Here is a 27,093-nt window from a genome sequence, read left to right as displayed (position 1 = left end):
AACCAATCACGGTCGGTGCACCAACAAGTGTGGGCGGGAAGTCTCGACCAATCGGGTGGCCGAATTCGGAGCGTGTCGGTGGCGCACGAGGGGGGGAGGGGGGGCCACGCGTTAAAACATGGCGGCCACCACGCGTGGTTAACGTGAACCGTGAGTGAACTCCCCCCGATCTATTCGTCTCGCCGTGATAAGTTAACTGCGGACGGAATGCGCGCGGCGTCTGCTGGCGTGGATGTGTAAGCCGTGATTTAAACAAAAAAAACCACGCGCGAAGTTTTTACGCGTCAATGCCGCCCGACGCAACGTGGTTAGGTGGCGTCTGTCCCGTCACCGAGGGGCCTACACTCAGGCCTCGGTTTGAAATCCAGGCGAGGCCCCCTAAGTCACCGGGTGGTCGCGGTGTCCAGCTTTTGAGGGTTTAACGTCTTTAAAGCTGAGTGATCATAGTTACTGCTTTCGTTTTATATTTATCACTACTTGGGGTTAATTACAGTTCGAGAGACCGTTTTAGGTAGCTGAAATTACAATAGCGACTTGAGTAACAGCACTTAACAATCGGCCCCACATGGTCAATTTTCGCTGCTGTGTGAGTTGCCGAGCATTGTTGCGTGTGTTGTTTGTGTCGCAGGACCAGCGGAGACGACAACCGACCTCGTCGTAGCGGTTAAATGGGCAGTGTTGCGATGGATGAGCAGGCGCTCCGGGGTTTGGGGCCCGTGGCCGATTCGTGCGCGCAGCACAGGGTAAGCGGAGCCGTCTCGTCTCTCCTCTTCTACAATTCTATCGTATCATTTAGAATGTACCTCAACCTTTTTGTCGATCCTTTGTTGGATGTGTATGTATGTAGAACTTCTCGCGCACCGTACGTAGCCAACCGTGCTACGTACGGTAGCACGGGAAGGGCAATCAAACTGAACGGAAAGTGCAGTAGTTGTAAAGCAATTAGTTTTCAATCTAGATGGCGGCCCGGCCTATGCCGTGTTAGTCGTCTATGGTTGTTTGATCATACTTCGCGTCGGTCAGCCAAGAGTTGGTGAAGTGGGCAGGGGAGCTGATGGGGAGGGTGGCCCAGATTACAATATAGCTCGCCACTGATGTGGTCCGTGACAGAGAATGGAACTCGAAATTTTCCCGGCCTCTGAGCGCATTGCGCCAGCCGCTACGCGACTTGCCCACGCCGTGATGTCCACACACATGTTCTGTTAAAGAAACACAACATTAACTTTAAAAAAGACTCGTTATGAGACCACGTTTAGTGATTTTTGTAAGTAAGAAATTGATAATCGGCCATGATTTGGATGGAAACCTCGCAAACCGGTGCTGTCTCCCAGCCACGCGATCCAGCAATCCGTCGGTCGGTCTCCGACACACGCGGTCGGCAATTTTCTCGCGAAATCTGCCTTGTGAAACGACATCGCTCCTTTTTAGAGGGGTCCATAGTTTGTTGTGCAGGAAAAGAGAATATTTCCAGAGGCCTCTAATCAAGTGCGGGTGGCTGATCCGTCTCGTATGCTGGCGCAGTGAGCGCGTGCATCGCAACATCTCAATTCCCCAGCAACATTGGCAACGCGTTTCAAAAGAGATTCGCCCGTAGCGCAAAGTATGATGCAACGCTTGCGCACAGCATACACCAGAAAGAGATGCGTTACCGTTGCGTATGGCTGTAATTGGAGTGAGCAGTAGGTTGTGTGTTCGTCCATAAGAGGTGCAATTTGGTTGCAACGTGCCTCTGAGCTCATCACGCATTCCGCCATCACCCTGCGTCTGATGCAATAGACTCACACATGGCTGCAAGAAGTGGCCAACCTCATGTGTGCTCTTGCCGTTATAAAACACCCTTGTTGTATAATTAAACGGTGTTAAATTCTTGGCCTATGACCAAACCACCCATATTTCTCCTGATCTAGTTAGATCTCGGAAGCTAAGCAGAGTTGAGCCTGGATAGTGTTTGTATGGGTGAGCACCATGCACTTGTCATAGGGCTTGCGTGGCTACGTGGTGGGCAATACTGGACCTCTTTTCCTTCCCATGCCGGTGCTGCCTGGTTTTACCAACCCATACTGACTGGGGTGCCACGGTGGCGAGGTGTTAACTACTTCGCCTGGTATACAGGAGGTCGTGGGTTCAATCCTGACGTGTTAACATTTGGAGTTTGCATGTTCTCCCCGTGGTCGCTTGGATTATTCTCCGGTTCCTCCGTTTTTTCCCCTCCACATTTAGAATCCACATGCGGTTTGGAGTATTTGGCTGTTATAAATTTCCACATGATAAGCCACTTCGTTGAGCTATCGAGAGCTATATAGCTCGATGGTCCTTATCTGGTAAGGTAAAAAAAATAGGCTGGCTTGGTAAAAATACCTGCCACAACCTGCACAGTGTTGGGAGGCCCTCTTGCAGGACACAAACAATACGGATGTGAATGTACATATTTGCTTTGTGACAAAGCAGTGGGAGGTGTGGGTTTTTATTTCCCTAATATTTGTTATTCAAGCAAAAGTGTGTAAAAATGTTGTGCAAATGCGTTGCTGGTTATGGTTATGGTGGCGGGGGGGGGGCAGATACCCCTCTAACATGCACAGAGGGATCAAGCCTATCCTGAGGGCCCTTACGGTAATAGGGTTCATGGCCCCCATTGGCAGTTTGTTGTGATGATATCTGCCTTTAATATAGCTGTTTGGACGTGAGGCTCGGTGGATCAGAGAAATGTGTTAAACTCCCAAACCCCTCGGCTGCGAGGTTGCCAATGAACGGCAGTACATCGGGCAGCTTCGATGCATCTGTGTGGAGCTTCGCGGGGTTATCCGTTCCGGGTAATCTGGTTTCCGCCCATGTGAAGCCACAATCTCATGAATAATGTAATTGGCCACATCCCAATAATGTAGGTTCCTTCTGAAATAAGAGTCTTGACATTCGGTGAAGCTTCATAGATAAAAAGTGTATCATTATGATTGTAATGAAGTATAAACTTATTTACAAGCTTGGTTAACACCAGGTAAGACCCCATTGAAACAGTGTTTGTTTATATAAGGAAGGTCGCTTTATTGGACTGGTTTTTCAACAAGGGTAGGTGGTGGACGCAATGCAGAAATAGCAAATGTAGGGGACAGTAAGTGAATAGAAATGGATTTAACATGAGCAAGTTCCTTGTAAACTGGTTGTATATTCACATGCCTAGCTCATTTTACTGTTGAACACATGCTCACGGGTTTAGCTTGTCAATACAAATGCTTGCTGTATAACCTAAATGTCACTGCTCGAACTGCTACAATACATGTTTGGGCTATGATAGATACAAGATAGGCATGGTATAGTTTGAATAGCCTAGACTTGTTGGATGTCAGTCCACGCACTGTTAAGAAGAGCACTTGCATTTTTATTATTATTTAATTGGTGCCATTTTGAGAACCTGGAAAGAAAGATCGAATGTTGAAATTACACTCGGAATTTAATGGATTGTGCACTAATTCAGTGAGTCACAGATGTTATGTTGGTTGTAACGTCTGTATGTAGGTAAAGTGTAATGACAATTAACTTCATCATTGTGTGCTTGTCTTGAGTTGTCCAAGTGTTTTTCATGGTTGAGGAAAATAAGTACTTGTTAGTTACCAAGTACAGTATTGCAACAAGATGTTCATGTTGTGCCACAACAAAATGTATAATACCCATTTAGTTTTGACACTTGGGTTTTCAAGTCTCGTAAGTTGGTCTCAACTTCACCAATGACTGGAACACATCGCATGACATTTCTTCGTGCTTGGACAAATTCCAGCGCTTTAAACATCTTTTATTCAATCTTGATTTGAAGCTTTCGTGACTGCAGGCATCCATACTCTTTGGTTCTTTTTTTATTCGTAGCACAGTGGGTGATAGTGCTGTACTCACCTTTGTTGGCCAGAGGTCCAGTTGAGTTCTGAGAGGTCGCTTTGTGATAGCCCTGTCCGTGGGCCATTCTCAAACTAAGGGTTGCACTGCTGTGGGAGATCCGAATGGTTTGTTCATTTTGTGGCATGCCGATATCACACGCGGAATATTTTTTTATTCTTAACAAGTTTTTGGCTCCTTTTGTTTGCGTGAAAATCCGTTGGGAGCCATGCTTACGTTGTGCTGAGACCTCTTGTTGGCAGTTTCCATTGTTAGTGACCCATTGATTTATTTTGGTTGCCCCCGAGTACGATTGCTGAATGTGCAATTTATTGTTTGCACAGGCAGAGGACTGTGAGCCGCGTAAAAGCTGTTTTCAGCCTGATGGAATTTGTTTTGTTCCTACAGATGTGCGTGTGTGTTTGTGTCATTGAGAACGGTAGTGTAGCGGTTAGCACGCTGCGCTGCGAACCAGGCTACCCGAGTTTGATTCCCGCTCACTGCCAACACCAGTGACGATTATCTGAACCGGTCCTGTGCCTTCCCTAGGTCGACTCGGCCTCAAATGAGTACCTGGTGAGGTGTGTAAACATAGCCACTAGGGAGACAAAGGCGGCCGGGCGTGGTGTTTGCCACCCACCCCTTCGTGTGCCGTGCCAACCTTGATGGGGGCTCGCTCGCTAACAGCACTCGCCCCCTGCACAATGCCTGTAATATATTGTCTTATGTGAGATTAACTTGAGACGTTGAATAACCATGAAAAAAGGCTGATTTAATTTAAAACTGTTACGTACAACATTTTTTATATTTAAATATGGGTCTGAATGTTGGTAGTATAAATACTACGGAGGCGCACATGGTGTGCACCTTAGAATCAGGTTTTATATTTATATTCTGGAGGAATCTGAGGATTTAGGAAGCTCCTATCTCATCATGAGGATTGTGAGATGGATCACGGGGATTTTCAAGAGTAGGCCGGGCCAGAAACGACAGGTGAGAAAGTAGGCAGGTGTTGGTGGTACCAGTAACAGACAAGCTGAAAAAAGTCAACTCGAATGGTTTGGGGCATATCGTATGTACTTGCACTGGGACAAAGATGATGAGCATGGAAGCACCAGGGTGGAGAACATGAGGCAGGTCTAGAAAGAGGTGGATCGGAGTGGTGAACCAGGATACATAGGCCCTGTGGAGTGGAGGTGACGGTTGATAGCCTGTGCCGGGAGTGGGTGGAGAGAGAGTAGCACCAAGGCAGACTCCACATGAGGTGGGGATCATTCTAGGAAGAAGTAAAATATTGTATTTTTGTTAAATTGTATTCGCTCGCTGGGTGTAATGACTGTGGCTTTTTCTGTGGCGTTTGTGTAGGCATTGGCATACTTTGAACAGCTGAAAGCCTCCGAAGATGGCTGGCAGCTGTGCGCCGATGCCCTCATTCGTGGTTTCTACAGGTAATTAAAAGCGGCGTGTAATCCTGAGAGGAAAGCTCTGCAGTGTTCTCTTGTGCGGAGTTTACGTCCATGATGTCACCTGCTAGTGCCACTCCCAGCCTAGTTTGGCCGTGGTTCAGAATCCGTTAACACAGCAACAAGAGTCGGTTTGTCCGACTCTCTTTGGTGCCAATTTTCTGTCACGGTTAACAAGGCAGACGTGCCACCAAAAATAATCTCACGTTCTTGAATGTTCCTTGAGGATTTGACACAATGAAGGACATTTTGGTTCGGCTAACTCTCTGTGTGTGTGTGTTTCCTCTCAGTGATGACCACATCAAATTCTTCTGTTTTCAAGTACTGGAACATCACATCAAGCACAGGTGCATTACTTCTCACGACGTCTGCGAGACTTATTGACACCCAACCAAACGGGCATTTCACTTTTACAAGGTCCTGTATTTTACAGATCGTGTGTTGGTTGCATATTGAAGGCTTGTTTTAAATTGGTGGTGAAAGTTCTCCCAAATAAACCTCGCAATGTGACTTATTTTGATAACGGGGTGTAGTGATGCATTGTGTGACATCAGATTTATCCCTCTAAGGCCAAAAAAGGAGGATTTCTCCACAACTCTGGCTGTCGCCTGATGAAGCTGGTTGTAATTACTGGCGAAACGTACTCCGATTGTAAATGTTGTGGGTTTACTCTCCAGCACACTGATGTGCTGTCCTAGTAACGGATTGACATGTTCTTGTTTACAGGACAAACCTTATTTATTGGCTTTGTCTGGTGGTGGCAGGTTTAAGGACACATTTATATTTCCACCATCTAACCCAAAAACCTGTTATGGAAAGCTTGTGGGTAATAATAGCCATTTTCTATACTTGAGGCATAAGCTATTCGAAAATACCACTTCCTACCCAGGAACAAAAATGGTGTTACATAGTGTAATCTTTGAGAGCCTTTCAACGAGAGCCTCCCCTGCAATGTCTTGTCTGCCACCGCAGGTATCCGGTGCTGCTCTGCGCCCAGCGGCAGCTCATTCGGGACACCATGATGACCTGGCTACAGACGCAGGTGCGTGCGTTGGCGGGGGTGACCCCAATTTGTAGACGTCCGCGTCATCGTCATCCTCTACCACGATTGATCCACAGCTGGATCAAGGACTCCCAAAGCTATCGCTGTCTCTCACCCAAATGCAACGGTTCATCGAACACCTGCGCACGAGCCCATTGCATCGTTCCATCCCTGCGGTGTGCACGTGCTCGCAGGTTGTTCATCCTGACCACCGGCATCCATCCCTTCTAGTTTTTATGTTCTGCCTGTGCCCACTTTTGTATGTTCTATAATACATGTGTTAAAAGTTTAGTGTGCTCATTAAGCGGTTTTAAAAATATATATTGGATATTGTCGTGAAACGATCACAACATATGCCGAACTTGAACAAAGCTGTCGTTAAAACCCGACACAGCCAACTAGTGTAAGGGTTGTCACGTAAACAGAATGTGCCAATTCGTCACTAGTACAGCACCCCGGTGTGTTGGAGAGCCAAGCCACAACTCTCCAACACACCGGTGTGCTGTACTCGTGACGAATTGGCACGTTCTGTTTACGTGACAACCCTTACTAGTTGGCTGTGTTGGGTGGTGGCGGGTTTTAATGACAATCTTGATTTGAAGTTTTCGTGACTGCAGGGATCTATACTCTTTGGTTCTTTTGGTAAAGTCAGGTAGGTAGAAAAAATAAAGAATAAAAACACAAGCAATCGTCATCAGGTAGAAAGATACAGCAGTAGAACTGCTGTACACATTTATACATTTACGTGATCTAACCCAAAAACCTCTTCTGGATGATATTGGTCGCCAAAGCCTACGTGTTTATTGAACAAAGCTTCTATCTGGGCAGAATTCCTAAGTGCAATGAAAGAGTGATTAATCCAGGAGTTCCCTCTCCTGGAGGCCCTACCACCAACAGCTGTGTGAGCGAGCAATTTCGATGTCGGGCCTTTTATTCTAATCGAATTCCTTGTCCCAGCTCCGCGCTCCTAAAGCTGCCTCCGTGCATTTGTTGTTCCTCGCAGACCGTGCGCGACACGCCAGAGAAGCCGTTTGTCCGCAACAAAGCGGCCCAGATCTTCTCGCTGCTCTTCATCTCCGAGTATCCGACCACCTGGCCCAAGTTCTTCTTCGACGTCCTCTCCGTGGTGGGCTCGGCACCAGGCGGGGTCGACCTCTACCTACGAATCCTGGTGGCCATCGACGTCGAGGTGGTGGACCGCGAGATCCTGCACACGCCCGAGGTGCGGGGGGGGGGTGATCATTGTCCCTGCTGCCTGCACCACGATCACCGCCACCAAAACAACAACAACGTGTAGCCTTAACACACTGTTGGAGCACATGCTGTTAGCGAGCACCTCATGAAGGCCGGCACGGTGGGTGGCCAGCACCACACCCTTTGTCTCCACAGCGGCAATGTTTACACGCCTCACCAGGTACTCGTTTGAGGTCAAGCCGACCTAGGGAAGGCCCAGGACTGGGCATCGGGAGATGTCCAATATCCATCCTTGAATTTAAGCCAGTTTTGCAACAGACGTGCAACGGTGAAGTTCCAAAGAGTCCCCTATCTGTGATCGCTGTGTGCAGTCATGATGGATTGGACTCCTCCATAAGAGTGAAAACACAAGTGTGTTTGGTCTTCTTGAGGTGGCTCAAGAGTTGTCCTGCGAGATCATCAGCCGGATCCATTCCGTGGTACAAGGTGGTGCATTGCGAGCTGGGAGAGGTTCCAAATGGAACGTATAACCCTCGCTCGGTCCAAACCGCACACTTAACCCAGCGAGCTGACCTGCCCGTGGTTTTCTTGCTAAAGACGTGTGCGGAAATCATCGTGCAGCATCCTTGCTGATGAATCATCCAAGCCCATGGCAGTTTTCACCTGGAGCTGGTTCACAACGGCACTGCCACACACCTCTCCACTGTTCCCATGGACCGTTATGACCAGGCTGGCACGGTTTAAAAATCTAGGTCATAGGTCATAATCAGTATCAAAGAATACCTGGTTCCTTGCAGTGAAAATGAGCACTCGATGGGTTCTTAGTAAATTGTATGACTCTCAGACTTATTCTGGGACAGACAGATTAAGTTTCTCAGAATTCACTCGTTTGTACAGTCACCTTTGAGTTATTTTAGGTATTGACTGTGGGGAGGGGCTGCCCGAATGAAAATAAAACCATGTCAAAGCAAACATATGTTAATGTGGCCACAAAGCATACTATGTACATTGAGGATGAAGACTTGTATTTATCATTTGTCGATTCATACCTATTAGTGTTGGTCGACTTAATTTTTGAACTACTACTCTCTGCTACCTGCCTGAGCCAATCAAATCAAGTTGTCGCCTGGAAAAATATGCAAATCGATTTGTTTGGCTTCATGCAGCAAACCGGAGAATGAATGTTGACATGAGCCAGCAAAACATTGACCGTTTTACACGATGATTCGCTGAAGGTTCTATCCAGGGTCATCGGGTGTTAACAAAGCGTGTCTCTCATGTGGACCTTATTACTTACACGACGATCTAACCCGAAATAAACTAATTAAGAATCATAATATGGGTCGTGAAAGCTTGCGTGTAAACTGTGACACGTTCTTATTGCTGCTTAATCGGGTCACTTGCCAGCATATTTGTGATCATGAGGACCTTGAGTTCCTGACCTTTTTAAGTGACGAGCTGTTAATAATTAAACCAGCCCGCATGTGTATTGTAATAATCGCATGCTCTGTATGTGTTTATTAGAAACATGTTTATTGGAAGCACGGTTAATCTGTAACCTGAACTGTTATCTAATCACCCCTCATGGTCAATCCACTGTTAGATGAAAGGCCTACTCCAAATTTGTTGCAACTTCTGGCAGTCCTGCAATGTGACCATTATTAGGAAGCCATTGGAGCTATGGACTTTGAAATCTGGATTGAAAATTAATTTTTTTCAAACTAGATTTTTGTGTTTAGTTTGTTATCCTTCCCTCGCACCTCTGATTTCGCGCGGTTGGCTACGTACGGTCCAAAATAAGTTCTACATACGTCCATCCGCCCAGCACCTACACACGGCAACTCGATCCAGTGCTCCGTCTCCTCCTGTGGACATCAACACCGACGCGTGTTGTTCCTTGGCTACCACTCGCGTTATTATTCTTGACCATTAGCCATCATCCCCTCAAAGCCAAATGACTTCCTCGTAGTCCGCCGCCGTGGCACCAATGTGCAATGATATGAAGAAGGGCCATTGCTCCAAACATCGCCCAATTAACAAGTCATTATTTTATGTCGTTACTTTTCTTTACGGTTTTAATGATTACATTAAACCCGGATGTGTTCTGTGTGTATGTTGAACTTCTTTCGCACGTTACGTAGCCAACCGTTCTCATCGGAGGTGCGGGGGGGCGGGAGCGGGAAGGAGAACCAACGAAACACAATGAGCAGTTCTAAAGAGTTCAGAAATTAGCGGAATGGGCTGGTGATTAAACACGTGGGTCCTCACTCTTCGTGGGTGTGTGCGTGCCTCTCCGTGTAACGCGTCGCGTGAAATCGCGTGTTGGCGGCAGGAAGCGCGACGCAACATCCTTATCAAGGACCACATGCGTGAGCACTGCGTGCCCGACCTGGTGGAGTCGTGGTACCAGATCCTGCACACCTACCAGTGCAGCAACGCCGAGCTCACCTGCCTGTGCCTGGACGTCATCGGAGCCTACGTCTCCTGGATCGACATCAACCTCATCGCCAACGACAGGTGCGCACACGCCTCTTCTGCCTGGACTACCTCGTAGCCTGCTAGGCTTCTGCGTTGTACAGATGTAGAACTTCTTTCGCACGGTACGTGGCCGAACGTGCCAATCGGGAGAGGTGTTGGAGGAAAGACTACAAACTAAACGCAAAAAGCAGTTCTGAAGAAATTAGTTTTTAATCTTAGATTTTAAAAAGTGCATAGCTCCAGCGACTTTCTCATATCGGAAGGAAGAGCGTTCCATACGGCCACGAAAGCATATCTGAAAGCGTGCGATGCGGCGACTGTCTTTGTTCGATGGTTAGCCGAAAAGCCGCTGTTGCTCGGTGATTGTAATTGGTGTGGTGGTTTAAGCTCCTTGACGAGATCAGCAAGGTATTGTGGTTCATCTATTGATTTGTCGAGTCTCGAGGCCAATTTTTAGGAGGGTCCTGCTCAGGTTTCACATTGGGGTAATGATGTTGCTGCTGCTCTGCGTGATCTCAATTGAGTAATTTGCAGGTAATTTTCACCTTTGGCATACTTAGCCAATACCAGTTACAGTATTTTATTCATTCATCCCACATTTACAATTTTAATCAATTTTGCGGGTTGAAATTTCACTTTTTGTTTTTAAACGCAGGTGAGAACTCGACAAGGAGAGTTTCATTTGCAAGTGGCCCGGTTCACTAAAATGACAGAAGCCAAATAGCATCAAAGCACAGTAGAACAATGAAGTTAAATAAAACGCAGGAAAAACGAGCAAATAGAAATCGGTGCAAAAGGAATCGTTACAGAAAGAAATCAAATCAAACCACGCAAACATTCAAATAGATCTGACAAAATTCACTTCTAAAACCCAATGGTAGTCGAGTCGCAGAGACCTCAAACTCGGCTCGGGGTGACGCTGGCACGCTCTTGTGTTATCGTGGGTGGGTGTGTGTGTGTGCGGGGAGCGGTCGTGTACCAGTTCGTGCGCTGCGCTACGAACCTGGAAACCTGGGTTCAATTCCTGCTCACAGCCAACACCAGTGACGATTATTTAAACCAGTCTTGGGTATCCCCTAGGTTGACTCACCGCACCAGGTACTTATTTGAGGATGTGTTAACATCGCCACTCGGGAGAGAAAGGTGGCCGGCCGTGGTGCTGGCCACCCACCCCCTCGTGTGCCGTGCCGGCCTTCATAGGTGCTCGCTAACAGCACTTGCCCCTACAGTCTGTTAAGGCTACACGGGGGGTGTCTGTGTCTTGTGCGGGGTTGGCCGCCCGTCGCAGGTTCGTGGGGCTGCTGCTGAGCCACCTGTCGGTGGACATGCTGCGCGAGTCGGCGTGCGACTGCCTCTTCGAGATCGTCGGCAAGGGCATGGACCCCGTGGACAAGACCAAACTGGTGGAGCTGCTCAGCCAGGTGCTGCAGGCCGCCGGCTTCTTCAACCTCAAGCAGGTCCGTGGCTCCCACCCCTCCGCACCCGGAGTGGCGGCGTCGGCAGGAGACATTTGGAGCACTTGCGAAGAACGTGTGTGGTGTGTGTGCGTGCGTGTGGTGAGCGGTAGTGTAGCGGTTGGCGCGCTGCGCTATGAACCTGGCGGCCCGAGTTCGATTCCCGCTCACGGACAACACCAGTGATGATTATCTGAACCGGTCCAGGGCCCTCCACTAGGTCGACTCGGCCTCAAATGAGTACCTGGTGCGGTGTGTCGTGACGTCATCATAAGTCACTGCGTTGAGCTATCATCTGGCCAGGTCACACAGCTCAGTGGGCCTTACCTACCTAGTGTAAAAATAATCGCTCCCGTCCGTCTCACGAGCAGCTCGCTTGTCCCTCTCTTTGTTTTGCAGGATGACGATGTGGACTTCCTGGCGCGCTTCTCTAAGCTGCTCAATGGCATGGGGCAGAGCCTGCTGCAGAGCGCCGGCAAGCTGGCGAAGAGCGGGGACGTCGCCAACTCTGAGCGGGCGCTTAGCGGCGCCGAGAGCAAGGTGCCCGTCGTGCTGGAGCTGCTGGCGCACGAAGACGACGACATCTCTCTCAACGTCACCACCTTCTGCTACGACTACCTGCACGCTGTCAAGCAGGTGCCGCGACTCTGCCACCTACTGGTTGTACGAACGGGTGCAGTGGTTAATGGTGCAGCGGTGCAGCTAGTTGTGCAATGGTTAACACGCGATAGACTCTGCACCCTGTAACCGGACCATCCGGCCACCCCCACTGCAATCGGCCAACACTGGGGTAGCATGGTAATGTACGGTCAAACAAATCCTGTGACCAGCACGGCATTTGTGTCATCAAGCAGTGGATTGATTGCATCGCGTATCTGCAGAACTCTCGTTTTTAAGCCGTTTTAAACTTTAATTCTAGTTTTAAACTGTGTACTTGCCCCTCTACCAACACGTGAGCGAGTAGGTATCCTTCAGCCACCACGAATGTTAAAGTTAAATAGCGCAACATTCCGTGCGCTTTCTAATTTCTTCTACATGTTACTTACATTTGCAGCTTCCGTCATTGTCAGACCAGCAGAGGGCAAACGTAGAGGTAAGTGTGCGTGCATTTTGAACACGGTTTTGCGTTTTGTCGGCTGGACTGTTGCATATTATCGGATTTCGGACCATCAGTCAATCACAGTTGCGGTTGTGTGATTTGAATGAAAAGGCCACAGTGTGTTGTTGGTGAGTGCTAGTTATTTGTTAGCTGTGCTTGTACGCAAACTGCCAACACAGCAGCAGCCTCGCCAAATAATTTGCTGTAATTGTAGATGTAGTTGACCCTGGGTCTGGCAGTTTTGTGTCTAAGCTTTGAGCTTTTGTTTTTATTCCCGTAGGCAATCCTCATGGCCATCATAAAGAAGCTCGCATACGACGAAGAGTTCAACTTCGAGAATGAGGTACGGGGGCGGGGTCGTTTGCTCTGTGGTTGTTTGTGGTACCTCCAGAGAGTGCAGCGGTTGAACACCCAGGTTGACTTCATGGCTTGCTATTCATGGCCCAGGGGAAGCCCCTGTTCTGGCACGGAATCGGCACCAGGGCCTGGGTCTGTGTTGGCCATGCTGCACGAGCAGTGAACCTCTACAGCGGTGTTCTTCACTAATTTTCAGAGGAGGAGGGGGGGGACACTTTCGCCGATAAGACGTCATCAGTGCGAGGGCTGCCACACGTTTGAAACCATTGGGGTTTGACAGCAGCACGATGATGGGGGGGGGGGGTTCACATTGTGTGTTGTCGGGGGCCGCACGTCAGGGGCCGCCAGTGGCCCCCGCGGGCTTTGCAACGAAGAACACTGCTCTACGCACTAGCGCGCAACTTCCATTCCATTTCTTCCTTCATTCCCTGCTAACTGTGGTATCAGTGGGCCCTCACCTGGAGGAACACATTTGTAAAAGAACACCTTTGCCTTAAAATGAGATTGTAGAATAGGTGACGTTCCGTGCTATGGCCCTTTGTAGATATTCCACGACACTGGTGCATCAGAACATCGCCGTGCTGATGCGCACATCTCAAGGCAAGCCGCATTCGTGCGGTTTGCGGCCATGCAAGCCAAACTATGGACCATACAGTACAACCCACTGTAGTGTGGGCGCTCCTTCAACGGAGTAGGAACGGCAAAACTGCACACTCTTGTAGGCCTCTTGTGACCAGCAGACCTCGACATTGTTATTTCACTCCTGAACATTGCCATAAGCAAGCATAGACATTTTTTCCCACTTGAAGGCAGTATTATTGACATGTCAGGTTCTTTGTTAATTGTGCGTTGTGCACCACTGCCAATGCAGCAGCAGCAGCAACACCACCAAAACAACTTGGTCAATTCGAGGCCTCGGTGCTAGCACGGTTCACTAAACTAACTTTTTATTTTATCAGGTCAGGCCCGCTGAGCTCTATAGGTTTTTTCAGAAGTGACCTGTCCACACATGATAGCAACAAAGTGGTTTGTTACGTGGACATTGATAGCAACGAAATACTCTAAACGCATGTTTCTAAGTGTGGAGGGGGGAAAAACCGGAGGCCCCGGAAAAAAATCCGCTCGACCACGGGGAGAACACGCAAACTTCAAATAAACAGCAGCCGTCAGGGTTGGGAGCGAACCCACGGCCTCCTGTATCGTGTGGCGTGTGTGACCTGTGGTGGCGCAGGGAGAGGAGGAGGCCATGTTCATGGAGTACCGCAAGCAGCTCAAGCTCTTGCTGGACAAGCTGGCGCAGGTGGCACCGGAGCTGCTTGTGATCACCGTGCACCGCGTGGTCACCGCCACCCTGCAGTAAGCGCACCGACCGTGCCACCGATCTAGCCGTGTCTTCCCGCCGGTCTCGCGATGCGGCGGTCCGTTTGGCCCCTCTGCTCGTGAAACGATATTCGTCGTTCCGTCTCCTAGCGGCGATCTTACTCGTAGTCTCGGCCACCAGATTCTGTACCCATGGGCCTGCCATCTGTACCCCAGATGGCATATCTGTCGGGAGGGCTGCGCTGGGTTGGGGGGGTGGTGGGGGTGGAATTTGCCGGTGCCCTCCTCATGTCTCGTTGGTCTCGTTTTTTTTGGCGTGGACAGGAACTGGAAGGAGGCCAAGTTCCTGGAGGTGGAGGTGGCCCTGCGGCTGCTCTACATGCTGGGCGAGGCGATCCCCGTGTCGCAGGGCGTCCACTTCTCGGGGGACCCGGCCAAGGCCTCGGCAATGCAGGAGATGATGCGCATCGTACGTCCCCTGTCCGCTGGCGCTCGCGGCCACCACGCGAGCCCAATAGGAACCCGAGCCCCCTGGCGGTGGCCCCCCCTGTGCCCATCTCCTCGCTACGGGCGAGTTGTTGTTGTTTTACGAGCAGGGGGTGGCAGGGTTGGCGCAGTGGTTGTAGCTAAACACCCGTGTGTTGCACAAGTGTTCTACAACAAGGGCGCTGGGTTTGATTGCCGACATGGGCGTACCGTTCTGCGTAGAGTTTGTACGTTCTCCCCCAAAAAATCGAATATTGGCCCAAACATCCCAATACAGAAAAAATACCTGCAAATTTACTGAAATGGGATTACACACGGCAACAACAACATCGACCTCCTATTGCGAAAACCTGGGCAAGGAGCCCTCGTGTAAAAGAGTCTCGAGACTCGGCGAGGCTTTCCTAGGCAAACGGGCAAAATAAAAACAACACGACAACGCTAGAACGGTTCTCTACAGCCGGTAGGCATCGGTTGCTGTCTTGGGGGTTTTCCTGTTGCGGTGACCGACGGGAACTGATTTGCCGGCGTACCCCACCTCCCCCCTTGCAGATGGTCACGTCGGGAGTGAGTCACTACGCGCACCCGGCCGTCACCCTGCAGTTCTTCGAGACGGTGGTCCGCTACGACAAGTTCTTCTCCTTGGAGCCGCAGCACATTCCCGAGGTTCTGGTAAGAACCTGTGTGGCTGTGTGCGTGCGGGAGCGGTGGTGTACTTGTTCATGTGCTGCGCTACAGACCCGGTGGCACGAGTTTGATTCCCACTCGCGGCCAACGCCGGCGACGATTATCTGAACCGGTCCTGGGCCTCCCCCAGGTCAATTCAGCCTCGAATGAGTACTTCGTGCGGTGTATAAACATCGCCACTTGGGGAGACAAAGGTGGCCGGGCGTGATGCTGGCCACCCACCCCCTCGTGTGCCATGCCGGCCTTCATAGGTGCTCGCTAACAGCACTTGCCCCAACAGTCTGCTAAGGCTATACGGTGGAGGGGGATCTTTGTCTTTTTGGGTGTCGTTTTTTTAAACGCGACGTTGCGTGCGCATTGCCCTGCAAAGCGCACCCTCCCGATTTTTAGCACTGGTTGGCTACGTGCGGTGCGAAAGAAGTTCTACTTGCGTATAAAAAGCGACGACGTCCCCCCCTTCCCACACAGATGGCGTTCCTTGACGGTCGGGGTCTCCGGCACGGCAGCCTGAAGGTGCGCAGCCGCTGCTCCTACCTGCTCTCGCGCTTCGTCAAGGTGCTCAGGTGAGGCCCCGCGTGGCACCGCGGCGTTCCCGGTTGGTGACGTCCAAGGGGCGGCGGCCCCCTCCCCCCCCCGCACGTTTGCGGCGTCCGGGCGCCGTCTGAGTGGACCTCGTTGCCGCGAGCTGCTCCGCGATTTGTCTCTCGACTCCGTCGGCCCGAGATGGAAGTGTTCTTAAAAGCTGTGACCACGGCAACTTTTTTGCCTTTTGTGCTGTAGGAATGCCACGAATAGAAACGGTTTTTGATGACTCGGTACCTAAAGCATGTTAAATTACCGAGGCGAGGACCGTTGTAGCGGTTTATTTCCATCGTCCGTTACTTGTGACGTAATCGAACGTCGCTCGCCAAGCGCCGCTCAACGTCATCCCGTCGCACGGCTCTAAACGCGACGTCTTTATCACGAATTCCCCACCCGCAAGACGAATGCGGCACGTTTGGGAGGCAAGCGTGACGTAATCCACGCGTACGCATGGTTTTAGTTGCTCGTTTCTGGTTGTTGTTGTTGGCAGGATTATTGATTTGGGTTGTGTCCCATCCCTTGTGTTCGCAGCAAGCACATCTTCCCATTCATGGAGGAGATCTTGACTCGTGTGCAGGACCTCCTCACCCTCACGCCAAGGGTATGTGTCCGCCTCCGTGTTGCTGCTTCGCATTTTTAAGAGCGGGGACACCGCAGCAGTGGGTGGTGGGGTAACTTCACAACAATACAAACCCCTCTCTAATCAGCGGAATAATATCCATAGTCCCATCGGCCTATGGGAGCCATCCTGGAACTATCAACCAATACTGGAAGTCTCTTTCAAGGGACGCCCTTTGCCGGCCCGTGTGTCCATACCCTGCCGTCTGTCGCGCCCTCCCGCTGCCCGCCCAGGAGAACGGTCTGCACGGGCTGCTGAGCAGCGAGGATCAGCTGTTCATCTACGAGATGGCGGGCGCCCTGATCGTGAGCAGCGAGACGCCGGCAGAGCGCAAGGCGCTGCTCATGGGGAACCTGCTGCTGCCGCTGACCCAGGCCTTCCCGGGCCTGCTCGCCAAGCTGCTGCACGAGCCCGACCAGGAGCGCCAGGTGGCCATCGCCGACTGCCTTAGCCACGCGGTCGGCTTTGTCAGGTGATGCGCCCTCCCCCCCCACCAACCGTTGCACCCCCCGTACCATTAAATCATTCTATTGTCACTGGTTTTTTACGTTAAGTACCTTGAGTGAAGGCGCCCTATCATTTATGAGATTGTTAACCGCAACTTATGTGTTGATCTCCCTGAATGAACCTCCCCCTTGTCTCTCGTTATCTCCGCCCTTCTCCACCCCCCGCCACCCGTCCATCATCGTCTCCTCGTCCTGACAGCCGCACGAGCAAGGCGTTCAGCAGCAAGCAGACAGTGCGCCAGTGCGGCTGCGCCGACGTCTACCTGCAGTGCCTGCGGCTCTTCCTGCCGGCGCTCGGCTGCCCCGTGCAGCGCGAGGCTCTGCGCGGCGCCGTGCGCACCTACCTGCACCGCATGGTCGTGTGCCTGGAGGAGGAGGTGCTGCCCTTCCTTCCCGAGGCGCTGCAGGCTTCGCTGCGCGACTGCGAGCCGCGCGACATCCAGGAGCTCATCCCGCTCCTCAACCAGGTCATCGGCAAGTTCAAGGTGCGGCGAGTTTGTGCCGGACGGCGGTGGGCTGGTGTTGTGGCGGGCTAGGGCGGCGGAGAGTCTACTCGTGAAAGCCACGTTGTACAGCTGCCTCATCCAGCAGTGGGTGGCATGCAACGTCTAGGAGCTCGTCCCGCTGCTAGACTTGCGTCGACTCGGATCGTCACTGCAAGCTCAATCTGCTTGCGGTGAATCGGTAGCAGCGGCCGTTGGCATAGCCGAGACAATTTATAGACTTATTCCACACCGTACTGGAGTGGACAAGCGCACAAATCTGGCCTGATGAAGCTGGTTGTAATTACTGGCGAAACGTTGTACTCGGGTTGTAAATGTTGTGGCTTGGCTCTCCAACACACCGGTTAGTGCTGTACTAGTGACGAATTGGCACATTCTGTTTACGTGACAAACCTTACCAGTTGGCTGTGTCGGGTGGTGGGTTTAACGACACATTTACGCGATCTAACCCAAAAAAACCTGCACACAGCCCTTTGCCCAATTCACTGCTCGATGTTTGTAACAAGTTGTTTGACCGTACTGCGCCACGCTGGTTATCACGCGTTGGTGAAGGCGGGCAGCATGGCTGTTGGGAGCATAGCACAGTACAACATTGACCTGTACAGCTAAACCACGTGTGGCCGACGAGCCTACAACAGACGTACTTAAACGCACCACTCCATCTCTTCCCCCTCTCCGCCCACAGGCCCAGATAGTTTCGTTCCTGCAGCAGGTGTTTGTGCCGCTTGTGACGACGGTGTTCGAGGTGCTGGCGCGGCCCGCCGAGGAGAACGACCAGTCGGCGGCGCTGGACCGCCAGGCGCTGCGCCGCAACTACTTCCAGTTCATCTACTGCATCGTGAGCAGCGGCGTGGCCGACGTCATCTCCAGCCAAGGTGCGACGAGCTCGCGGCTCCGACGCCGCTGCTGGGGGCCCCACGAGCCGTTCGACCGGGGCTGGCCGCGTGGCCGGGGGGGTGGGAGGCGCCGAGCCGAGAGGCTGCCCTTCAATGCGGTGTTGTTAAACCGGGGTTCTCGGGCGTCGCGAGTTGACGCTTTCAGCCGGGTTGCCGATAACATCGTAGTCCCAGGTGTGGGTGATTTTCGATCGCTTTTCGCAGAATCTTCAAGCTGTGAGAATTAATTGGCTAGAGGTGTGCGGAGGAGCGCTGCGCTGACTCGCCCAGGGTGGGCGACAACGGTAATGTCGTTAATCCCACCCCAACCTTCGTCTGGTGTCGTCGTTTATGCCATCGATGGGCAGATGACTATGCTACCGTTGAACCCTTGTAAAGCGGGAATGGATCGGTTGCAGTCGTTTAAGATGAAACCCGCATTGCGCAATCGCGTCGTCGTCCGTCGAACAGCGCGTCGCTGGACCCCGCGATGCGAGCCAAGAGTTTCGTTCTCCGCTCCGTCCATCCTCGCAGGATCGGCTCAGATGGAGCAGGTGCTCGTCACGGTCATCCAGGGCGCCGTGGAATTTCCCGATCCCGTCGCCCAAAAGATCTGCTTCAACATCCTCTCGAAGCTCGTTGAGCTGTGGGGTGAGTTAGCTTGTGTGCGGTGAGTTACCTTGTGTGCGGTGAGCAGCCTGCTTGTTGTGCCGCGGTGAGCAGCCTGCTTGTTGTGCCGCGGTGAGCAGCCTGCTTGTTGTGCCGCGGGTTCGATCCCGACCCTGACGCCTGCTGTATATTCGGAGTTTGCGTGTTCTCTCTCGCCGTGGCCGTGTGGATTTTTCTCCGGGTCCTTTGGTTTTTCCCCTCCACATTTAGAATCGATGTGCATTTAGAGTATTTGACTGCTGTGAATTTCCACACGATGAGCCACTTCGTTGAGCTATCATTTGTGGCCAGGCAGCTTCTGAAAAAGAGCTACATAGCTCAGTGGGCCTTACCTGTTAAAATAAAAATAGTTTAGTTGTAGTGTTGTGAACTGCCTGCTGTGTTGTACAATGGGTTGTGTGGTGAGCGGTATTGCAAACGTGGCGAGCTGCAGAACGAGTTGACTTCTGGAAGTTTATCTGCTGAGTCCCGCGTGTCCTGTTTGGCCGGTGGAGTGGAAGATGGCAACGTCTGCGTGGTGCGTCTGCGTGGTGCGTCTGCGTCTGCGTGGTGCGTCTGCCCGTTGACATCACGCAGGCGGCAAAGACGGCTTGCCTGGCTTCGGGGACTTCATGTACAAGAGCATCGTCCCAGCGTGCTTCATGGCACCACTCAAGCCCACCTTCGATCTGATGGACGCTCAGACCATATTGGTACGTCGTCATCGGAGCTTATGACCAAACCTCACCATTGACAAAATTGCCGAACTACCTCCAGATCGCCTCACGCTATTACCAAATCGCCTTGCTATTGACAAAATCACCTCGCCCTACAAAGCAAATCACCTATCCCTATGGCAAAATTTAAAATCGCCTTGCCTGTAACCAACTGGTATAGCGAGTAAAGTCCGGGGTGCAGTTGCTGGCGTTTAAACGTTGGAATTTGTTTCTGTTTGTATCCGTGCACAGGCTCTTGCGGAGTGCGCCTCCACTCTGAAGATAATTCTTCAGAAACGAGTAAGTGGAGTTGAGACATCTCCCACACTGACTGCGCTTGTCTGTCTCGCCGCGTGATGGGCACCACGGTGGCGATGTTAACTACCTCACCTGGTCTACAGGAGGTTGTGGGTTTGATTCTGTCCTTGATGCGCGTATGTTTGAAGTTTGCTTGTTCTCCCCGTGGTCGCGTGGATTTTTCTCTGGGTCCTCCGGTTTTTCCCTCCACATTTAGAAACAACATGCATGGAGGATTTTGCTGCTATAAATGTTCATATGATAAGCCACTGTGAGCTATCATTTATGGCCAGGTTGCTTCTATATAGCTCAGTGGGCCTTACCTGGTAACATAAAAACGTTTATAGTTGGTGTGCGCCATTCTCTTACCCATGCGCGCACCGCACGTGTGGGCTGGTGTCGGATTCCCTCGCTCCACGCAGCAGGAGGAGATGTGCTCAAAAGGGGCTCGCGAAGTGAAACTGCACGGGGAGATGGGCTTGCCCTGCCGAGTAGTGCGTGTGGTACACGCACATTGTGCGTGTGATACACGCACAATGTTGTCCGACCGCATGGCCACACGCAGAGTGAATTCGAACCATCTACGATTTCATCATCACGGTTGGCTATGTACTGTGCGAAAGAAGTTCCTCATGCGCCCGTGATCTTTGCTCCTCTGTGCAGGGCCCCGAGTTGACTCGCTTCCTGCAGCACGACTACCTCCCCACCCTGTCCATGGCTCCGGAGGTCACCGAGGTAACGGCACCCGACGGGGCCCTCCCTTCTCCCCCCCCGCCGCCCAAGTCTCCTGGAGAATTTATTTCGTAAATGACTGCCGATGAGATGCTGTGTGTCGAAACCGGGACAGTTTTACTCGCATGGAATCAGTGCAGCTGAAACGATGCAGAAGGCTGTGGGGCCGATGGGTTTTGTGGATAGTTGGATATGTGGAGGAGACCTTGCCTGCTTATTTGATTTAATGTACCAGAACTATTTTATAATTTTACTTTTAATGAGAGTAGGAATCTTTTTTGAAGATTGAAGGGTTTTGTAGCTCTGGAACTATACATATATATGTAACTATGGATCTCTTAACTCGATGGGTCTGTAACTGGATCATCTATGCAATTCAATGGATCTCCTATGTAAATCTTGATAGTAATGTAACTCTGGATATCTGTGTAACTCTGGATATATGTGTAACTGTAATAGCAGTGTCCTGTAACTGCCGGCGGTCTCTGGCTGCGGTCGTCGTCCCAAGAGCCGTTGGCTCAACGAGGCCTCGTCAGCTGAGACGATGACCTGAGTATGAAAAGCCCACGTGGGGAGTGCAGTTGTGAAGGCTTGTTCTCTAACCAGCTGCCTCTTCTCCCCCCCCGCCCCACAGGAGTTTTGCCAAGCACTGGAGCAGGCAGACCTTAAAGTGTTCAAAAACTATCTCAAGGTGAGCAAGTGATCGTTAATTTAAAACCCCGTGTTTAATCCATTGCTGGACGGAGGCCTCCCCATTCCGGTGCGGGTTGTGTGACCATGCTCCACGACGCTGGTCGGTGCCGGGTGGCGTAGTTGGGTGCCCTGTGTGCACGTGGCCGTGAACCACCGGGGGCCCGAGTTTGATTCCTCGCCACGGGGAACATCGGTGGCTCGGTGATGTCTGAACCGCTCCAGTCCCTGAGATCCTTACCCTCGGTTGAAAACTTGCTCTGACCGGTGTGGTGAAGTATGGTCATCAGACAAACTCCCATGGCCGACATTGCGTGGGGGGGGGCCTTGATTTCAGCAGTGGATTGATCATGGCTGGTGATGATCGATTTAACGAATCATTTCAAAGTGACGCCCCAATACGTATTTTTAGGACGATTCACTAAAATCGCCTACATTTTTGCAAACGCACCCTTTGTGCGGCGTACAAATCCTTACCCACAGTGGCTTTTCGCAGCCACTATTCTCCGATTTGCTCATTTTGACCGTGGCGACGATTCACCTTTTTGCAGTGGTGGTGAAGGGTTTCCTAACGACGCAAATTCCAGTCGGGACAATTCTGCGGCCTAACCCAGCCCACAAAGGCAAATGTGAATCTCAAATCTGTCTTATCATCTCCGGTCACAGCTTATCGACCCGTGGTGCGTGTGTGTGCGTGCGCGTGTTACCCCACTGCCCTCTCTCCAGGCTTTCTTCCAACGTGCCAAGTCATGACAGTTGAAGATTTGGGCTGAGCGACGGAGTCTTCGCTGAACTCGATTGTCAACCACCGGATGGACTTTTCCTGGAATATTGACGACGGCCAGAAGGATTGAAAGTTTGAGGTTGGGGTTATTAAGGGGGGGGGACGGGGCGGGTGGGGGGAGGGGGGGCAAGGGGGTAGTACAAACAACAAAATCTCAAGATCTTTGCAGGAAGAATTTTTGTCTGTGCATAGCAACGTTTTACTTGCGGACTATATTTGTAAATACTAATTATAACGGTCGAAACCCCCTAGTGTTCATTGTTTTAATAATGTACAAACTGTCGTACTGGAAAACGTGATGAGGCCGCATCGATTGTCGTATCGGGGATGGCTCTGTGCGCTCGCGCCGGGCAAAGCGGTCTTTTCTCAACCGCGACGTTCAGTTCGAAGGTCAACCTGCCCCTGACCCCACACCCTGCCCCCCCTCTTGCGTTGCTGATGTATTTCACGTTTCCTCTTCACTTGGCAAAAGCCCGAAGCCTTCACGGGGCCTTGCGTCACCACACGAGGATGAGCCGGTGGTTGTGAAGGCTTGCCGACAGGAGACTCCTCCTGGTTGGTTGCCGACGGAATTCCTCCCCCGGCACCGCCACCGCCTTCCCCCCCCAACCAACCAACACGAGTGGTGCGTCCACTGAGGAGTTGCCAAGCAGTTGCAGTCAGAAAACTTGATAACCCACGGGAGGAAAGGTCTCCGTTGTGCAGAAGTTAGCACCAATAGTATTGAAATGCATTCCGATAAGGTTAGCATTTGGTTATCTTTAATATATATACAAATATATAGTTTATGTATTTTGGTTCTATCAAGTTTTTTTTTTGTTCCAGGTTGGCTGTCCTATTTATTTTTGAGTCGCGCGGTTGTCTACGTGCGGTGCGCAAGAAGTTCTCTCCATGCGTACGTTTGTGTATTCGTTATTTTGGTTTTGTGCGCCTGGGTGATTTGTCCTCCAGTCCTCCAGTGGCTGCAAGGGGCTCACCCGGAACCGATAAAACAAAAAACCGGCATCGTGAATTCTTCGGGTTTCCGATGCAAGCTTTGTAGCTAATGTTTATTGACAAACTCTTTGTGGCAAGGTCTCTAACAAAAGGGTTTTTAAAATATTCTTTGGGTAAAATCACGTAGATAGAACAATAAAATATCTACGTGGCTTTACCGAAAGACCCAGACAATATGAATGCCTGCAGTCACGAAAGCTTTAAGTCAAGATTGAATTTAAAATCTGCGGGTCGTTCGTAAATTGGGTTCTAGTGTGGTGATTGTAGCCACTCGTGGTCACCGTTTTTACCGCGATGTAAGAACTTCTTGCATCAAATTGTGTCCCTAAATATAATTTATTTGGAAGGGGGTGTGGCATGCAATGAATAACCCTTATACCCCTTTTTATAAAAATCTAAAACCATTGTGGGGTGGGTGGTGCAGTGGGCGGCACGCTTGGTTCACTGGTCGGGCCAGATATTGGTACCCACCCCTAAGGTAGCAAAACCTTTTCGTTGTCCAGATTTATTGACATGGCTAACGAGTGAATAATCTTCACCCCCACGTCAAGTGGTTCTCACGATTCACTTCATGAGCCACCTGGGGTGGAACCGTCAAGTCAATGAACCTGGTGAGGTGACCCAAGTTCAATTCGAGGCTGCAATTCCCATCGGTAGCAAGTGATGTCATCTGTATGGCAGCAGATGTGTGTTAAAAGTGACCACATTTCGTCCCAAAGTTCATAGATCTCACTAGCATGACACGAACTCGGAATCGAGTTGCATAATACATGGGCTTGTAACAACAACCACTCCAGCACCCAAAACACACTGCTAATCTCTCAGTATTTTAATAACGTCAAAGTATCAACCAGTGTCTCGGATTAACACTCGATGGTCACAGCAATTCAATAATTCGAAGGAAAAAAAAACCCAACGTCGCGTGCGTCACATACACGTGACAAAAGCAATGCATCTCGGCGTTCTGGGTATCGACGAATAGGAGGCTGCAAATGTTTCCTCCAGTGAGATGGTGAATTAGAAGGTGAATGGTGTGAAGTGGTCGAGCATAAACCCGGGGTCGGCAGCGTGTGGCTCTTAAGAGATTGCTTAGTGACGTCTTTTATAGAGGACCACCGTACTTGGGGCGCGTTGCGGGTCTTGAAATAGGAACCTTATGGCGGCACCCCGGGGTCCCGAATAAACGGAAGTCAAAATCGTAATGAATTTTTTGACGACTACGTCCCACCGCGCACATAAACGCTGCGACCCACCATTCTGTTGTGTCGTCCAAGCACAGCGAGGGCGAATGTGCAGAAACAAAACTTTGATTATCGGATCGTGTCGAGCACATCGAGATGAATAGATTGCCGTATCGTTCGCCTTCAACAGACATTAAATTACGTCGCAGCAGTTATGTGAGAGCCGGGGGCTTATGGGACCCCGCCATAAGGTTCATTTGTCGTTTTTAACCGAATTCGTGGGGGGGGGGGGGGGGGGGGGGGAGTAAAAATCTCTCATTTTTATTGCCGACCACTGGCATAGACCCTGCAGGGGCATGGCGAGATCGACTCTCAATGCGAGAAATCCCTTGAAGCGACAATCCAAGTGATGTCGGCGTTTAACGTGTCGTCTTTCACGATCAATTATGGCCATCGCCTGATGAAGCTGGTTGTATCTAACGGTGAAACGTCGTACTCGAGTTTGTAAATGTTGTGGGTTTCCTGTTTTCAAACACACCGATGTGCTGAACTTGTAACCAATTGTTACATTTTGTTTACGTGACAAACCTTATTGGCTGTGGCGGGTTTAACGACTTACATTTATGCGATTTAACCCAAAAAAAAACTCTTGCGGATCCCCGATGTGTCACCGGTCTCTGCTGCTTCAGCTGTCGCCGCTCTGGCCCCACCTGTGCCGAGGGACAGCCGCGTGCGCGGCGTCTGCCAGCTCGCAGTTGCATCCCGGCGTCACCGCACAGACGGAGAATCCTCGGACTCACTCGGTCAAACATCACGCGGTGACCACGCCAGGGTCGCCTTGACACTCGGCTTGCACCGCCAAACAAAAGCCAACCTCGTTCTGCGCACAATGTACGCGCCACACTATCGAGCAAGCGCCGTGACAGGCGACGCCGCGATTCAACACGACTCTGAGCATCTCTGCTCTTAAATGTGCTCGAAAGCAGCAAGGTTGGAGCTCGGAGCTGTGTGCTGGGAGGGAGGGGGTTGAAGGCACAAGCGTTGCTACCAATTGCACGCGCTTCGTGAAGAAGGGAGCATTCAACAAATGCATCGGAGCGCCCGTTGCGCAACCCTTGGTGATCCACGCGGCGAGTACGGCCTGCAGGGGGTCTGTGAGGAAATAAAAATAATAACCTCCTTGCCAAAGGAAATGTAACATTTTTAAATGACTCGTGGTGTGTGGTGGGCCGTGAGATGTTTGGAGGTTGAACAAGGGGGGGGGGGGTCCCGCGCACAGAGCTTTGAAATCGCCTGCATGGCACCACCACTTGTCTGTGGCGCTGTCCCGCGTACCCAACCACTTCACACCACCCCCCCAGGCAAGACAATTATTAACCTGAGCCGACAGGATCGGCAAGTCTTTCCACCCCAAATGTTTCCCATGAACGCGGAGATCTGGGACACCGCAGATTGTTGGGCTGTCCCCCAGTGGTGACATCCCAGACGAGCCCCCACTTCGGAGTGACCACCCAGTGGGGTTGTGTGAATGCAATTCTGCAGCAATCTCGGCGGCACAGATTGGGTTGTTGTGTCGAAGGGACTCGGTCAATTCGTGAGTGTTATGCACGGTCGGAGAAAACCTACAGGTTGGCAAGCGCATCCCCGCGATCTTATTTATAGAGCCGAGCGCCTGATGATTAAAGGCACTTAACGTAATTTAAAACGTGGCAAAAGCGAGCGATTTCAGATGGCAGCGGCGTGCAAGGACTGGGGGGGGTTGGGAGGGTGCCGGGGAGAGAGGAAGCGATGGGCTGATGTCGAAGACTTCCATTCTCGTCTGTGGTGTCTGAGCCGCCCTCACGCCCCTCTGCCTACAGTGGTGGCGTGTCGGTAACGTTTCAAACGTTGCCCCACGCCTTTTGCTGTCGCCACCTGTAGGCGAAGCAAAAGTCCAAGTAATGTGATGCATTGCGGTTTAATTGAGCACAGGGGCACGGGGGTGGTTCCATGCGCTGCGCAACCAACGACTCGGAATTCCCAGCCGGTGTCTCCCCCACTCCCTCACTCCCCCCCGGGTGTTGAGTAAAACGAACCGGGGCGGACAAGTCCAGAGATCAGCTGGTAGAGGGGGAGGATTGCGTCGCAGCCCCCCCCTTGCCTGCAACAAGGCTTTGCGACACGACCGTGTGGGTTGTGCGTCGCTGCCTCCGATGTCCATGCCGAGTGGACGGACTTGCTGCAAACAGCTGGCGATCGGCTCGCGGATTTGTCCAAATGCACTCTGCAAAAAAGCCTTGACGGAAAGACGCGAGCGTGTTTGGTTGAGCGAGTTGTGTTCGCTGCGTGCTTCCATATTTTGTTTTTAAATGTCCGCGTGTCGGTATTCAAACTAAAATGCAATCCACAACGTGACGCTTTTTTGTTCACAACCCCCCTGGAGTTTGAACGGATGCTTGAAAAACGGCGCGGTCTCTCCTGGTGCATTTCACAGTCGCTGTATTTTTTAAGTGACCACTGCTCTCTCAGAATGAGACCGAGCTGTGC

The 27,093-nt window shown here is 51.3% G+C and overlaps 1 protein-coding gene across 2 annotated transcripts; it reads left to right on the top strand.

Moving 5' to 3' along the window:
- The first annotated feature begins 89 nt into the window (after window positions 1-89).
- On the top strand, window positions 90-25,767 carry XPOT (exportin for tRNA). Of its 2 annotated transcripts, none has more exons than XM_061574068.1 (25): window positions 90-150; window positions 629-743; window positions 5,227-5,309; window positions 5,615-5,671; window positions 6,297-6,366; window positions 7,370-7,588; window positions 9,893-10,077; window positions 11,327-11,495; window positions 11,892-12,128; window positions 12,547-12,585; window positions 12,872-12,934; window positions 14,180-14,304; window positions 14,593-14,737; window positions 15,304-15,423; window positions 15,907-16,001; window positions 16,552-16,621; window positions 16,873-17,111; window positions 17,345-17,630; window positions 18,334-18,523; window positions 19,058-19,174; window positions 19,769-19,884; window positions 20,140-20,187; window positions 20,848-20,919; window positions 21,551-21,607; window positions 22,333-25,767. In XM_061574068.1, the coding sequence occupies exons 2-25, from the start codon at window positions 669-671 to the stop codon at window positions 22,357-22,359; spliced, it is 2,904 nt and encodes a 967-aa protein (XP_061430052.1). In that variant the 5' UTR covers window positions 90-150; window positions 629-668; the 3' UTR covers window positions 22,360-25,767. The 2 variants fall into 2 exon arrangements, with proteins under 2 accessions (XP_061430052.1, XP_061430053.1); XM_061574069.1 differs by having other exon boundaries at window positions 150-236.
- Window positions 25,768-27,093: the final 1,326 nt, after the last annotated feature.

Source organism: Lethenteron reissneri, chromosome 54, assembly GCF_015708825.2.
Source record: "Lethenteron reissneri isolate LAM-NWPU_2019-01 chromosome 54, ASM1570882v1, whole genome shotgun sequence".
Taxonomy (NCBI): Eukaryota; Metazoa; Chordata; class Hyperoartia; order Petromyzontiformes; family Petromyzontidae; genus Lethenteron; species Lethenteron reissneri.
This window is presented reverse-complemented; position numbering and strand designations above follow the sequence as displayed.

What these genes read in the sequence shown, in the direction of transcription:
- XPOT (XM_061574068.1), top strand. Translation starts at nt 669, where the DNA reads ATGGGCAGTGTTGCGATGGATGAGCAGGCGCTCCGGGGTTTGGGGCCC. An exon ending in AGATCCTGCACACGCCCGAG is followed by an intron (nt 7,589 to 9,892) that starts GTGCGGGGGGGG and finishes TGTTGGCGGCAG; the next exon opens with GAAGCGCGACGCAACATCCT. An exon ending in AGTTCAACTTCGAGAATGAG is followed by an intron (nt 12,935 to 14,179) that starts GTACGGGGGCGG and finishes GTGGTGGCGCAG; the next exon opens with GGAGAGGAGGAGGCCATGTT.